The sequence below is a fragment of the Onychomys torridus genome, chromosome 8, assembly GCF_903995425.1.
Source record: "Onychomys torridus chromosome 8, mOncTor1.1, whole genome shotgun sequence".
Lineage (NCBI taxonomy): Eukaryota > Metazoa > Chordata > Mammalia > Rodentia > Cricetidae > Onychomys > Onychomys torridus.
In genome coordinates this window covers 41,823,600-41,839,949 of record NC_050450.1, presented here as the reverse complement: position 1 = coordinate 41,839,949, position 16,350 = coordinate 41,823,600, and the positions used below count along the sequence as shown (strand labels likewise).

The window sequence follows — 16,350 nt, the reverse complement described above, 5'->3', positions numbered from 1 at the left end:
ATGAAACAATGAAAGCAGCCAACGGAGAAAACTCGCTGTCATTTGGACTTGAAAGGTCCACCCAGAGGTCCGGACAGAAGCTTATTCCCCAGCCCGTGGTGCTCTTAGGGCATTCTGGGACTGTTCAAAGGTGGAGCCTAGTAGGAGGAAGTGACGTCACTGGAGGCCCGCCTTTGATGGGATTGTAGAATCCCACCTCCTCCTCTTCCTCTATTTCCCTGTCACCAGGAGATGCACAGTTTCCTCTTTCAAGCACTGCCGCCTGATGTGCCTCACTGCAGACCCAAACAACAGGGCCAGTCAACCAACGACCAAGGCCTGCAAAACTGAGAACCCAAATAAATGGTTCCTTTGTAAAGTTAGTTCCCTCTGGTATTTTGCTACAGTCTCAACAGAAAACCAACCTCAAGTCTCTAGGTTCACTCTCAATACAATTGCCCCTTTGCTAAGGTATGCCTTTGACCCACGTACCAGAAGCCTGAGACAGAAGGATGGCGGTTCCAAGACCTCTCTGAACTACAGAGTGAGTTCAAGGATAGCCTGGGCAATTTAGTGTGATGCTGCCTTAAGAAATTAAAATAAGTAATTTCTTTATAATATATAAATTATAAAGAAATTATAATTTTATAGGAAATTTTTATAAAATTTTATACAGTTTATAAGAAACTCATAAAATAAGAAATTAAAAAGAGAGCTGGGGATACAGCTCAGTGATTGAATGTGTCCAATGTGTGCAAGACACTAAACTCAACACCCAGTACCTAGAAAGCAAGCAAGCAAATACAATTAATAGCATGTCAGATTTCTCTCTCTCTCTCTCTCTTTCTCTCTCTACACACACACACACACACACACACACACACACACACACAACTGGAAAGATTCTGAATGTCAACTAGGGGATGTATTGCTTTAAGTATACATCCTTAAATGGGGCATGGTGGTTCATGCTTACAATCCCAACACTTGGGAGGCCAACGCAGGAGAGTCATGAATTTGAGACCAGGTCCAAAATATACATTGGACCCTGCATACTAAAACACCGACCTGCCCAGCAAGGTGGTCCCATTGGTGTCCTAGTGGCACATAGTGACTTTGGGGGGGGGGGTGGCAACCAACCGTGGTTTCTGATCATATTTAAGGCATGCTCCACAGGAGGGAATGCATGTTTGGTACTGTAAATTTGGTCTGAAGCCCGTGGACCCCAGAAATCATAGACCCTCCGGGAAAACTTCTATTGTTTTACTAAATGGTCATGTAGTCAAACTGCCTTCTATGTTTATATGTGTTTGTACACATGGACTAGTGCCGTTTTTAACTGTCATCAGAGAAGCTTGTTTTTGTAGTGAGCAGAGGATAATCCAGAGAGTCATAACTGCTCAAGTGCTGAGGATAAGTGGCTGTGTGTGTGTGTGTGTGTGTGTGTGTGTGTGGCCCTAAATGAGACCTCTATAACACTCACACACACACCCCAAAGCTTAAGGAACAGGATGAAAGAGAGGGTGGAAGAATGTAGGAGCCAGAGAGCGGCGGAAGAGTATGTGACATGTTCTCTTCTGGATATGACATGGCCGGTGTCCTCATGAGCTCATGGCAGCGGAGGTTATCTGCACAGGATCAAGCCAAAGTTTCAGCGTGAACTGGAGGGAAACTCTCAAGGCTCCTCCCCTAGACGAGGGTCTGTTGGTGGCTGATGGCTGGGGAGGAGAGTAAGTTGTCTTTGGGGATGTGGCACTGGTAGGCATGTGGAGGGCCCTACACCCATGCACACAGGGGCAATACTTACTGTACTCAGTGGTGAGTCAAAAAAGAGGGGAAGATTTGAAATTGGAAGGAGACATATTGGGGAGTAGATATGACCAAACTATATTGCACAGAGGTCTGACATTCTCAAGGAAAAAAACATTATATTGAAAAAAAATGAACACATAAGTAAGCATATAAATAAACAATTAAGCAACAATTTAAAAAGCAAAGTACATGTTTTTTTAAAAAACAAAAACAAAAACAAAAAATGTACTAAGGAGCTGGAAGATGCTTCCGTGGGTAAGAGTTCTTGCTGTGTGAGCATCAGGATCTGAGTTTGAGTTTCTTGTACCCACATAAAAAGCCAGGCACAGCCATGCCTGCCTGTAACTCCAACACAGGGGCTGATTGGGCAGAGACAGGAGGGTCACTGGAACTGGCTGGCTGCCAGCCTAGCCAAAAAAGGGAAACTCCATGTTCAATAAGAGACCCTGTCTCAACGGAATGAGGAGGACAGTGATAGAGGAGGACACCCAGCATCTCCTCTGGCCCCTACAAGCTGTGCACATGCAACATGTATACACAGACATTTCATGGTGTTTTATACTTTAAGAAACAGGATGAAGAGCTGGAGTTAAGATATACTCTGGGTTGGGGATTTAGCTCAGTGGTAGAGCGCTTGCCTAGCAAGTGCAAGGCCCTGGGTTCGATCCTCAGCTCAAAAAACAAAACAAACAAACAAAACAAAAAAAAACCCCAAAGATATAATACTCTAAAATGTTCCTATTTGATATGAAAATAATGAGGCTCTTGGGAATCATACGACCTGGGAAAGAGCCTAAACAGCATTAGGCAACAGAGGTTTTTATGCCCAACAGTGACATGGGGACTCAGTGACCCTTGCAGCTTGAGTTGGGGAGACATGACACCCATCTTCTTGGAGAAAGAAATTCTCCAGGGCACAATTCCATCAACAAAAACATTCCTTCTGCTTTTTGGAGTTTGGTAGAAACTAGGACCTGTATATACCCCATCTGTGCTATCATTCTCCTGTTGTGGGATAATCTTTCTGTACACTGTGAAGATGTGTCTCTGCCAAGACACCTTCTGACTTGTTTAATAAAGAGCTGAATGGAAAAAATTTTAAAAATAAAAAAAAGTTTTCTCCCCTCTCTGCAAGTCTCTCTCTCTCTCTCTCTCTCTCTCTCTCTCTCTCTCTCTCTCCCCTCTCTCTCTCCCTCTCTCTCTCTTTCTGAAAGTGGAGGCCAGAGGTCAACCTCAGGTGTCCTTCCTCAGGACACCATCCACCTTGTTCTTTGAGACAAGATCTCCATTGGTGCAGAACTCACCAGTTCATCTAGGTTGGATGACCAGAGAGCCCCAGGATCTGCCCGTCTCTGCCTCTCAGTGCTGAGATTACGCCTGTGCCCCACCATGTCCAGCTTTCTCCAGTGGGTTTTGGAGTTCAAACTCAGGTCTTTATACTTACACAGCCAAGCCCTCCACCTATGGAGCCATTTCCTCATTCATTCATTCATTCATTCATTCATTCATCTCTCATTCATTCCTCTGCAGTTCAGCTCTACTCATCTGGTCATACAGCTGCACAGGGAGATCCAGGCTCAGTCCCAGCCCCTGTCCCTGCTCCCAATATCTCTACCAAGTCCTGCTGGGTTACTTCCACCCTTGGTACTCCCAGAAACTCTAAGGAGCCAGGGGTGCTAGGCCAGCATGTACTCGGACCCTCCTTGGAACACCATGCTGGGATACTGCACACATCCAGCATTAGAAGAGACCAGCAGCAAGCTGAAGGAGAGTTGTACCTTTAGCTTTATTAGAACATCGTATACATTGCAATAAATAATAACTTACTAAACCCTTAAACACATCATAAATAATATGGACATCTTACAGAATTAAATAAAAGCATTCATCTATTTTTTCCTAGAGTAAACTAGAGGAGGCTTCTTCAGTAACCCTGACACCTGAGTCACATCTCAACCATTCTGCTTTCTGCTTATGTGGGATGGTGAAGTTGAAGCATTTGCTTTGCTTCTGGTTCAGTTACACTGAAAAGGACGGGCCAACGTGTGGTTGGCCCCCATTCTCAGGGAAATGAGAGGTCCCTTTTCCTTCTCCCAAATCTGGCTACTCCAGCCCCAGCAAGACGATCATGACACAATCTGATTCATACAAAAGAACATAAGAACAGTTAACCTCATAGGAATTGAGTGTAAAGGTGGGGTTACTGGAGGCTGGAGAGAGCAGCAGGGAGTTGAGGGGAGGCTGATTAACGGGGACTAAACTGAACTTCGGAGCAGGAAGCCCTAGTGTGGTGTGTAAGTGACTGAATAAGGTCTATCTCGCCAGGAATAAGGATGTTGGAGTGGGGTGTGTGATCCTCCTGCTTCCGAATGGATCAAGAGTTCAGAGTCATCCGTGGCTGCACACTGAGTTCAAGGTCAGCCTGGAATACTTGAGACCCTGTCTTCAAAAAAGGGGACGAGGGGCTAGGGAATATAGCTCAGTTGACAGAGTGCTTGCATAGCATGTACAGAGCCCTGGGTTCCATCCCAGCACTACAAAAACTAGTAACGATGGTGCATGCCTGTAAACTCATCATTCAGGCAGAGGAGGCAGGAGGATCACAAGTTCAAGGTCATCCTTGGCTACTTTATAAGTTTGAGGCCAGCCTGAGCTACAGGATTTTCTGTTATACACAAAAAGAATGTTAAATAATTTTATATGTAAATGATCAATGTTTGAAGACATAGCTAGGTTTAACTTGACTACATGATGTAAATATAAATGGAAACAGTGTATGGCAACCCTTAGTTTGTACAGTTTTGTGGATTTTATGCATTAGTTTAGAAATCAACTCGAGATCTGCAGTCCTGTCTTCACGGGACCTGCTCAGTCTCAGTCCTCCATTGTCCACTCAGTACTCATCACTCCAAGAAACTCTTGCAGGTAATCCAGGAACTGCCTCGTTCTCCTCCTTTCCTCGCCACACTGCTCCTGTGAAAAGAACACACTGTCATTGGCTGCTGGAGAAACAGGTGCAGCCAGACTCGCATCGTTCCCGGGGAACTTACTTTTTGGCGGTCAATGTATTTCTTTATTAGTGACAAGTTTTGGAAGAGCGATTCCACGGTACCCCCACGGACAGTTTGATTCTTCAGTATGTCTAGCCCCTGGAAGATTTCTCCGATGCACAGCTGGTGCTGAAAGAGGAAGGTTATCAAAAACCAAGTAGAACAAGGTAGAGTGCTTGTTGTACCAGCCAGCCCACCAAGGACACATATTTCAAAATATCATGCTGTGTGTAATGAATACATGCAATTTAAATGCATCCATGTAGAAAAAAAAAATCAGGTCATCCAAGACATAGTGGGGGCTTATCTGTAATCCCAGCATTCAGGAGGTGGGGTAAGAGGATCAAGACTTCAAGGACAATCTCTGATACATAGAGTTTGAGGCCAGCCAGCGCTGCATGAGACTGTTCGAAAAAAAATCAAAACCAAAGTTAGGCTTTGGACTGGAGAGATGGCTCCATGGTTAAGATCACTGGCTGCTCTTCCAGAGGACCTGGGTTCAGTTCCCAGCACACTTGTGGTGGCTCACAACCATCTGAGTCCTGGGATTAAAGGAGAATGGCACCATACCCAGCCCAATATTTCTTTTGAAATTTAGGCTGGTGATTCTTTTCTATTTAGAATAATTAAATAATGTATTTTACACTAGAATAAAATATATTGCAAGTGTATGCAATATCATTACATAGTCATATTAATTTAACTGTGTAGAAGTGACTAATAGAGGGCATTCATTCTATTTTTTAAGTCTACCAATCATCACCTAAAAATATAGCCCTCTGAGTGTAGTGATGTATTATGTACCCTAATAAAATTTGCCTGAAGATCAGAGAACAGAACAAGCCACTAGATTAAACATAGAGGCCAGACAGTGGTGGCACACACCTTTAATCCTAGTACTGGGAAGAACACACTCCTGTCTCTCTGATCTTCAGGCAAATTTTATTAGGGTACACAATATATCACCACATCTGAGCTGGAGAGGTGGCTCAATGGTTAAGAGCACTTGATGCTCTTGCTGAGAACACAGGTTCAGTTCCCAGCAGCCACATGATGACTCACAACCATCTGCAGCTCTAGTCCCAGGTGATCCAATGCCCTCTTTTAGCTTTCAGGGACACCAGACACATTTGGAACACATACATATTTGTAGACAAAATACTCATAAAATAAAAATAAATAAAAGCAATGTAACCCTAAGTTATTAGTACTTTCAGAAAGATATTAGAGTGGGCTGGGTCTGGAACTCACTGGTAGAGTGCTTACCCAGCACATGCAAGACCCTGGGCTTGATCTTCAGCAATACAAAACAAGAAAAGGAAAATAAAGAAATGCCATGGGCAGAAGCAAACAGAGCCTAGCAGGACCTCTTGCCATGTGTGGAATTGTGCAAAGAATCTTTGATGTGAGTCTCTGTTAGATGGAGGGCTGACCACTTACTTGGCCACTTGTATAACAGATTCCGCTCGCTCAAAGTCATTCCTAATATTGATTGTTTGTTTGTTGTTTGTTTTTTGATACAGGGTCTGGTTGTATCATCTAGGTGGGCTTTGAATTTATATGGAGCCTAAGGTGGCCCTAGACTCATGCTCCCCCTGCCTCGGGCTCCCAAATATTGGGATTACATCATTTGCCATCCCATCTGTCCCTTATTCTTCATACTTATAAGCACATACTTTCTTTTTCTTTTTCTTTTCTTTTCTTTCTTTTTTTAAATTTTATTTTATCTTATTGGGTTTTTTTTTGGTTTTTTGAGACAGGGTTTCTCTGTGCAGCTTTGCACCTCTCCTGGAACTCTCTCTGTAGCCCAGGCTGGCCTCGAACTCACAGAGATCCGCCTGCCTCTGCCTCCCGAGTGCTGGGATTAAAGGCGTGTGCCACCACCGCCCGGCTGCACATACTTTCATATCCACCCACGTAAAAAATTTCAAAGGAAATCAAACAGTTTTCAGTGAAAACAAATGATTAACTAGGTGAGGTGGCACAGGTCTGTGCCCAGCTACTCACACTGAGACAAGAGGGTCACTCAAACCCAGGAGCTTGGGACCGAGTAAGATGCCCACCCCAAACACAACACCACAAAGCAAGAAGCAAATGACTTGTAGCTAAGTGAGTGAAGTCGACTTATTCATGCAATCATGGCATTGAAGCATAACTTACATTTTTATGAGTAGGAACAGGAAGCCTCACCGTCTGCAAATGAAAGAGCATAGGGTCATTTCCAAAGGGTTTGTGGTTGTTTTAATCCAGTGCTTGCTGGGGACAGGGTCATCACCCATGTACTAACACTGACACATTCATAATTGCATTATTTATAGCAGATCTTTATGTGCAAAAATGAACTGCCATAAATTATTAATGCTCTAAAAAAAACCATTTTTGAATCAGAGTCTCACTCTGTAGCTCTGGCTGGCCCGGAACTTGCTGTGAAGACCACACTGGCCTTGAACTCCCAAAGACTACCTATCTCTGCCTCAGAGTGCTGGCATTAAAGCTGTGCACCACCAGATGTGCACATCCAGCTATTCATGTATTTTTAAGACCTATAGAGGCAGGTAAGGTAACCTTTGTCTACAATCCTAGTATTTGGGAGACAGAGGCAAGAGAATCCCCTAGGAATTGGGACAGCTTGGTCTACATGGCAAGTTTGAGGCCAGTCAGGGCTGCATAGCAAGACCTTATCTTGAAAACAAAACCAAATCGCAGAAATAAAAGTTGTACTTTACCTCGTTGCTTGTTAGTAGAGCTCGGTGAGCAGACAGCTGTATCAAGGTCTCTTTCACCACTGTGCTCATGGGAATCTCCATAGCCATGGCCCAGACACAGGCGAGAGTCAGAACGCTCAAGTGCAGAAGCATTCTCATGATTCTGAAGCCTTTGGTGTTGACCTTTAGCAAAGGAAGAGCGTGGGGCAGGGCTGCATCCCCAAGCAATTTATTCTCTCTTTGAGGAAATGAATAATTTCTAACAATCAGATAGAGGACACCTAATAAAGGCAAGTAGTGAAACTCAGTGTTTGTAATAACTTCCTTGGGTCTCAAAGAAAAATGCACTTTTTTTTTCTAATAATAGTAAACATCTCTACCTCCACCCCTTTTAAAAAAGCATTTTCTATAACAAAAGAAAATTGGTTTCTTACAACCTTGATCCACATTTACACTTCATTCAGAACACTGAATTTCTCTTTAAAAGATGTGTAAATATGGCAAGTCACTGTAGAGATGCCCACACCCATACTCTCTCCTTTTCCTAAGCATCTTTCTGTTTTTATCAACCCTCTGCCCCAACTTAATTCCTAAAAAAGTTTAAAAAAATGCATTCAAACATACGCCTTTAAACAGACTGTTCTGCTAACATACAGAACTATTGGGGATGTCTTCCTGGGTGTAATGGTGCACACCAGCAGGATGTCGAGAGGATCAAGAGGAGAGGTCATCCTTGGCTAAATAGCAAATGTGCGGTCAGCCTGGAACACATGAGCCCCTGTTTCAAACAACCCAAGAGCAAAGGGAAAGGGGGTGTCTTCTCAGCTGAACTCAACTCTACGTTGACTGAAGCTGGAATGATCTGTGCTTCAGAAGGAATGGAAAAATACTCTGGGAAGACACTGATTAGAGAGTCCAGCGGAGCTGAGTTACATGGTGTAGGTTTTGGACCAACATTCTGTCTGTCCTTGACAGCCAAAAGCCTAAATCAAACCGGGTGGAGATAAACAGAGGACTTGCTGGTTCGTAACACACGGTGCAGGGTAGAGGCTCCTTCCTGTTCTGCTTCAGTGGCCCTGCCCGTGACCCAGTTTTCAAGCAGCCCTCTGTGGGGGTCCCGGAGTGACATCAGGACTCCTGGTTCTCTCTGTATCTTGTCACATGCAGCAGGAAGAATCAAGTTTTTCATTTCCTTTCATTTCCCTTCTTTCTTTCCTTCTTTCATTTGTGGTGTGGGTTTGTGCAGACAAAACCAGACTACGTGGCCCAGACCAGCTGTGAGTGTCTGCTCCTTTTGCCTCAGTTTCCCAAGCATTGTGCGGGGCATGCACCACTGCACCTGCCTCCAGTGTTTCTTTTCTCATTGTTCAGTCAAAACAATTCAGTCTCGGCTTACACTCCCTAACTTCAAGGTGAAAACTCTCTCCCAGCCGGCTAGCACTCAGAGTGCTGGAAGGTATTATGGTGGCTGCTGAGGGAGCGTTCTATCAACAGTCTTTCTGGCGGGCCCTGTTTGCACAGGCCAACTGGCCAGGCAAGACGTGCCCTCTGGTGGGAAGTCTGTAATGGAGGCAACCAATTGCTTTATGGGAAGGTTTGAGGCCCGCTCCATAGGAAGGAATACACAGGAAGCCTGCTCAAAAGCTCACAGCTGGGTCACAGGGAAAGTGTTGCTGTTGTTACTAAATGGATGTGATATACCTGTCAAACTGACTTTTTGTTTGTTTGTTTGTTTGTTTGTTTGTTTTTTGTTTTTTGAGACAGGGTTTCTCTGTGTAGCTTTGTGCCTTTCCTGGAAGTTGCTTTGTAGACCAGGCTGGCCTCCAACTCACAGAGATCCGCCTGCCTCTGCCTCCCCAGTGCTGGGATTAAAGGCATGTGCCACTAACGGCTGGCTAAGATTTTATTTATTTATTATGTAAAGAGCGTGTATGACTGCAGGCCAGAAGTGGGTACCACATCTCATTATATATGGTTGTGAGCCACCATGGTTGCTGGGAATTGAACTCAGGACCTCTGGAAGAAGAGTCGGTGCCATCGCTCCAGCGCCCCCCCCCGTCAAATCGTCTTCTAAGTGACTATGTGTATCCCTGTAGACCAGTGCTGCTGTCAGCTTTGGTCAGGGACGCTTCTTTTGAAAGTGGCCAATTGTAATTGCAGAGACCCATAACTGGTCAAGGTGCTGAGAATGAATGACTACTGAATGCTCAGCCCCCAAAGGTGGGTGGGTATCTCCATCACCCCTCGAGTGCTCAGGAGACACTGCCAGAAGCAGGAACGGACAGCATGTGAGTGCTTGAGGAAGTGGTAGAAGCTGTGTGCAACGCTGACTTCTGGGCATTAGGAAGCTGTTGTGATCACCTGCACAAGACTGGGTACCTCAACATCCCGTCGTGGAGGAGAGAGAGGCTCATGGGACCCATCTGAGGGTTTGGGTACAGTTGCAGTTAACGGGTGATGGGTGAAGAAGAGACATTTTTTCTCTGGCGAGGTGCCTGTGGTCCTGTCAACAGCCCCAAAGAAACACCCTTGCCAGAAGGGAAACAGGAAGACAGGAAAGAGTGTCAGTTTGGAAAGAGGAGAGGATTAGCAGGGGTGGGAAGGGAACAAGAAAGGGGAATGGGGTGACTATGGTTGATACATCATCTACATGTATACAAATGTCATAATGGAATCTATTACTGTGTATAACTGATTAATGATAATAGAAACATGGATACAAACAAACAAACAAAACACAGTTCAGTCTCTAACAAAACATGTTGTCTAAGGTCTGTAATCCTGGCATTTAGGAATTTGTAGCAGGAGAATCAGGAATTCAAGGCCAACCTGAGCTACTGGGTGAATCTGAGGTCAGCATATAGGTTACATGAGGCTCTGTCTGAAAATCAAAAGCCCAAGACACAAATAACAATAACATTCAACCAACCCAGTCTCTATTTGGAAAGAGGAGGAGACTGTCGGGAAGAAGGAAGGAGATGGCACAGTGAAGGAGTAAATATGATGAACCCCATAAACGTGTAAGAAAATATCACAAAATGGTATTTTATACAATTAACATACACCAAGGAGCTAAAGGAAAAGCCAGCTTGGAGAGAAGGGTTATGTGTTCACCATGGACCTGTGGCTAATCCTATGGGATACACCACTTTCTCTTCCTGAGCTAGAAGTGGGCATCATCCCACCCAAACCACACAGCTGAGGTCCATGGTAGTTGTAAGAGGTATGTAGATGCCAGGAAAGAGACAAATACTTCACCAACAGGTAGCATGTGGGCATAGCCTCTCCTGTATGTCCCCCAAGGCTGAGAGGTCCTTTCATATGGAGGGTTGGCTGTGCATGAATGTGTGTCATCAGGGGAACCAGTCTTTGTTCTTTAGGCTCAGATCTGCAATCCCAGAATCGAACACAAATTGTTACATAGAATCCTTTACCAAAGCTGTGTCTAATTCTGCGTAAGAGGCAGCAGGCGCACCTTTAGCATGCAGCCACCTGTGTTTCCCTCTCTCTCTCTCTCTCTCTCTCTCTCTCTCTCTCTCTCTCTCTCTGGTGTGTATGTGTGTGTGTGTGTAAGTATGCAGTGGATTTTCATGTATATACTGAGGTTTGGCCTCTTGCCTAGACATGACTGAGTTGAACACTTTATGTGGAGACATACTGGCTCACTTCACTGAACCTGTTAGCAGTGAAGTGGAACCACAGTCGGCCTAAAATGATGCTCTCAAAACCCAAGCTTGACTCTCTGGGGGCCTGGCTTCCCCCAGACATCATGAGACAATACTTCTATTTCCTTCTGCTATCTTCTGGCTACACTGAGAAAGCGTGGGCTTAGATGGAGGCTTCAGGGGAATTGCCAAATAATTTGTTATTTTAGCAATTTCAACAAGGTTTCCAAGTGATTCAACCCCATGATAGAGCTGCCCAGGCTGCGTGGAGGAAGTAGCAGATCCAAGAGTCTACATGCTAGCCTTTACTAAGCAGGGAAAATGCAGCCATAGCTCACCATTTGTAGGGAAGTTAATAATAGCTGGCTACAAAAAGGATGAAGTGGGAAAGGCCATATGTACAAAATGAAGGTAGTAGGCATACACAGAAGTACAGCACAGATCATCTATGTCAAAGTGGACACTCGGCAGCAGCTCAGCTAGTGCCATATGACTTCCATGGGCTGGTGTTTCCAGACACCCAGTTTTAAAAAGAAACCCAAGCCAGGTGCCACCGCCGCCTCTTTTTTTTTTTTTTTTTTGAGACAGGGTTTCTCTGTGTAGCTTTGCGCCTTTTCCTGGAACTCACTTGGTAGCCCAGGCTGGCCTCGAACTCACAGAGATCCTCCTGGCTCTGTCTCCCTAGTGCTGGGATTAAAGGCGTGCATCACCACTGCCCGGCTGCCTCATACCTTTAATCCTAGCACTTAGGAAGCACAGGCAGGTGGATCTCTGTGAGTTTGAGGTCAGTCTGGTCTACAAAGTGAGTTCCAGGACAGCCAGAGCTCTTACACAGAGAAACCCTGTCTCAAAAAGCCAAAAACTAACCAACCAACCAAACAAACAAACAAACAAACAAACAAAAACAAAAAAATTTGCTTACTATGCATACACTGATTCCCTACTTAGAAAAAAATATTTCCTGTTCAAAATTGTGTTTCTTGTTCGTTCATTTGTTTGAGGTAGCCCAGACTGGTCTTGAACTTGCTATGTATTCCTTGAACTCTTGATCCCCCGTCTCAGACTGCCAAGTGCTTGAATGACAGGTGGTGCTGTGTACAGCCTTGTGGGCTCAACACTGTATTTCTTTATTTTATTTTTTTTTTAATTGGAAAGAAATACACTGTAACCTGAAATGTTTCATCTTAGCTAGTAAGTACTGGGTCCAATAGTATCATATGCAAAAAAATTGCAGACTGGTCACCTTGCAAAACAGAAGGAACTCTATATTCATAGTCAGAAATCCTTCCAGCCCCGCCAGGCACCCTTCTAATTCCGTGGGTTCCACTCCAGCCGACTCATACACTATTGTCTTTTGTCACTTGTTCACCACATCTGTCTTCAGGGTCCACCGGGGTTCCAGCATGTGTGAGAATCTTCTGCCCTGCTGATTAATACTCTGTCTTACGCACAGATCCTGTCCTTTCTCCATCTTTCTGCTGATGGGTGCTCAGGTTTCTTTCCTCTTTTTTTAAGTTTTATTTATTTTATGTGTATACGTGTGTGTGTGCCTGAATATGTGTTGTGCTGTGGTGATATTGTGTCCCCCAGTATATTGTGTACCCTAATAAACTTATCTGGGGTCAGAGAACAGAACAGCCACTAGATAGACACAGAGGCCAGAAAATGGTGACACACATACCTTTAATCCTATCTCTTGGGTTTTTGTTGTTGTTGTTGTTGTTGTTTTAAAGACAGGGTTTCTCTGTGTAGTTTTGGTGCCTGTCCTAGATCTCACTCTGTAGCCCAGGCTGGCCTCGAACTCACAGAGGTCCGCCTGCCTCTGCCTCCCGAGTGCTGAGATAAAAGGCGTGTGCCACCACTGCCTGGCATTTGCAGGTTCTCATGGAGCTTGGAAGAGGATGTCAGCTTCCCTGGAACAGGAATTACAGGAAGTTGTCATCTGCTTGACATGGGTGCTGGGAATTAAACCTGGATCCTTGGAGGCTGGAGAGATGACTCAGTGGTTAAGAGCATTTGCTGTTCTTGAAGAGGACCCAGGTTTTTTGTTTGTTTGTTTGTTTTTAATCTTTTTAAATTTTATTTATTAAGTATACAGTATTCTGCCTGCATGTATGCCTACAGGCCTGAAGAGGGCGCCAGATCTCATTACAGATGCTTGTGAGCCACCATGTGGTTGCTGGGAATTGAACTCAGGACCTCTTCCATTTTTTGACTGCTGTGACTAATGCTGTGTATGGACATGTGAATAAAATACTTTTCTTTTTTGTGTATGCTAAGCTGGCTTTCAACTCACTATGTAGCTAAGGATGATCTTGTCCTGATCTTCGTGCTTCCGTCTTCCAAGTGTACATCACTACAGTAGGTTCCTTTCCACCTCTCTCCTCTTCCCTTCTCTCTTTTCTTTTGAGGTGGGGACTCTGGCCCAGAGTGGCCTCAAACTCTCAATCTCCCAGCTTTGGCATCTCAAGTATTGGGAGCACAGGTTATGAGTGTGCCCCACCACAGCTCAGAATCAAGTTTGTCATAAAGCTATGTAACTAACGTCTCCTCTGTCTGTTTAATCTCCTCAACATGACTGTAAGCTTTCTTAGAGTAGGGATGGTATTTATTACCAGTGTGTGTGTGTGTGTGTGTGTGTGTGTGTGTGTGTGTGTGCATGGAGGTGTGTACACTTGAGCGTGCCATGGTATACAGATGGAGATTAATCAGAGTACAGCTGTAGGGAGGCAATTCTTTCCTTCTACCCCGTGGATTCAGATAGTAAACTCAGGTCATGGGGCTTGGTGGCAAGCTCCTTAATAGGTGAGCTATCTCCTGTGGATGCTTACAGCGGAAACTTGAAACCAACATTTGAAAGAGCATTATTAATAGAAATTTCCAAACAAAAGTTAATGGTTGTTTTCTTTTTGACGACATTTTACTTATTCAGATAATGTGCCCCAGCACATGAATGAAGGTCAGAGGACAGCTTTCAGGAGCTGGCTCTCCTCTTCCACTATGTGCATCTGGGGTTAAAGTCAGGTCAGCAGGCTTGGTAGCAGGCACCGTTAGCTACTGAGCCATCTCACCAGCATCCAAATTAATTTTGTTTGTTTGTTTGGTTTTTTGAGACAAGTTTCTCTCTATAGCTTTGGAGCCTGTCCTGGAACTCACTCTGTAGCCCAGGCTGGCCTCGAACTCAGAGATCCACTTAGCTCTACCTCTAGAGTGCTGGAATCAAAGGCATGCACCACTACTGACTGGCCAAATTAATTATTTAAATCTTCTTTGTAGGACAATTTCAAATAAGTTATTTAGAGACTATTTTTAAAGAGATGGCCTGATCCTTTTCCTTAAGTGCTGATGGGACACATTGCTTTTATTTAGAAGATTGATATGGGAGCCAAATGCGGTGGTATATGCCTATAATCCCAGCACTCAGGAAACCGAGGGGGAAGATTTCTGTAAGTTTGAGGCCAGCCTAGGCTACCTAGTGAATTCCAGGCCAAAACAGGATGTCTTACACTGGGAAGACAGAGTCTGCATGGAAGGTTTCAATCTAATCTGGCCTACATGAGACTCTACCTCAAAACACTAAGGGTCCCAAAGCAAAATAAAGATTAACTTAGAAAGAGGGAAATAAGCTATAGTAAAGAAATCTGATGAAGACAGCCTTGGCTGGGAAATGATCAACCCGACAGTGATCAGTCATGTTATAACATGAACCTTTGATATGACATGATAAGAATGACATATTATCTCTGTGGTCTTTCTCTTCCATATCATAACTTCTGCCTAACCATGACCAAGATACCGCACACACCCAAATGGAAAGACACAATACTTGGCCGGTGCTCACCCAAAGCATTAAGGTCATCATAGACAAGAATAGACTCAGACAGTCACAGCCCTGCCGCATCTGTGAGACACAGTGAGTGCTCAAGATGTGCTCTTCTGATTCAGACCCAGGAATGCAAGCAAAATCGAATCCAGAAACAGCAGAGTTCAGCAGTATCTCGGTACTCCTCTTGTGATCAAGGGACAGATCACAGAACGACAAGGATCCGTGCACAGGGCAGACCTGGCTTCTCTACAACACCCTTACTACTTTTCTATAAATCTAGGACTATTTTTTTTAAATTATATACAAATTACATGCCAGTTAAAAAAAACTAACAAATATTTTTACTATTACTGTTAAAAAGATTATGTCAGCCAGTGAGCTGGTTCTGGGGTTAAAGCCTCCTGCTGCCAAACCTGGCCACCTGAGTTCTGTCCCTGGAATCCACATAGTGGAGGGAGAGAGTCTACTCCCGGAAGTTGTCCTTTGACCTCCATACACGCACCATGCCATGTCCACATCTACATACAACCGAAATAAATGTATAAATGTCATTTTGAATAAAAAGGAGAGGCCTAGGGCACAAACAAAATTAAATACCAGTTAATTGGGAAACCAAGGAAGGAGGACATAAGTTCAAGGCCTCCCTGGACTATTTAGTGAAGTCTTGCCTCAAAATAAAAAGGATGGCCAAAGGTCAGGCATGATAGCACACACCTCTTAGCACTTTGGAGGCAGAAGCAGTTGGATCTCTGTGAGTTTGAGGCCTGTCAGGTTTGCCTAGTCAGACCCTGTTGTAGTTACTCAGTACTTATTGAATAAACAACTGAATAAGCAGGCTCTGGATTATAGATGGTATTAGTTGGACTAATTCGTATGAATGCTGTAGAGATTCATAGTGTCTATTACTTGCAGTTGGGAGACTGATCAAGAACAACTTTTGGAAGATGCCTGACAAAAAAGCAAGTGGGGCTGTAAGGATTGGCTATCATGATGAAGCCAAGGGGAACTGACATTTTTTAAATCTGTGTTCAATTGACCCAAGCATGGTGGTGCACACCTGTAATCCTACCACTTGAGAGGAGGAGGCAGAAACTCCAGGTCAAATTCAGCTGCAGAGTAAGTTGAGACCAGCCTGAGCTACTTAAACTGTCTCAAAAACAAAGCAATAACCCCACAAAAATATAAGTACCCCATCAAAAATAAAATAATAATAATTTTATTTTTGAAGTAGGGTCTCACTATGTAGTCCTGACTGTCCTGAAACTTCATGTGTAGACCAGGCTGGCCTCAATATCATAGATATCTACCCACCT

At 44.2% G+C, this 16,350-nt stretch overlaps 1 protein-coding gene across 1 annotated transcript; it reads right to left on the bottom strand.

Moving 5' to 3' along the window:
• Window positions 1-4,665: 4,665 nt before the first annotated feature.
• Il5 (interleukin 5) lies at window positions 4,666-7,705 on the bottom strand. Its single transcript, XM_036195223.1, has 4 exons — window positions 7,568-7,705; window positions 7,002-7,034; window positions 4,842-4,970; window positions 4,666-4,764 (listed from the first exon to the last, which is right to left on the bottom strand). The coding sequence occupies exons 1-4, from the start codon at window positions 7,703-7,705 to the stop codon at window positions 4,666-4,668; spliced, it is 399 nt and encodes a 132-aa protein (XP_036051116.1).
• Between the last annotated feature and the right edge of the window lie 8,645 nt (window positions 7,706-16,350).

Coding starts and splice junctions, on each gene's coding strand:
- Il5 (XM_036195223.1), bottom strand. CDS start 7,705: ATGAGAATGCTTCTGCACTTGAGCGTTCTGACTCTCGCCTGTGTCTGG. Junction 7,035..7,567: donor CTCTACTAACAAGCAACGAG/GTAAAGTACAAC, acceptor TTTCATTTGCAG/ACGGTGAGGCTTCCTGTTCC. Junction 4,971..7,001: donor CTGTTCCTACTCATAAAAAT/GTAAGTTATGCT, acceptor TTCCTCTTTCAG/CACCAGCTGTGCATCGGAGA.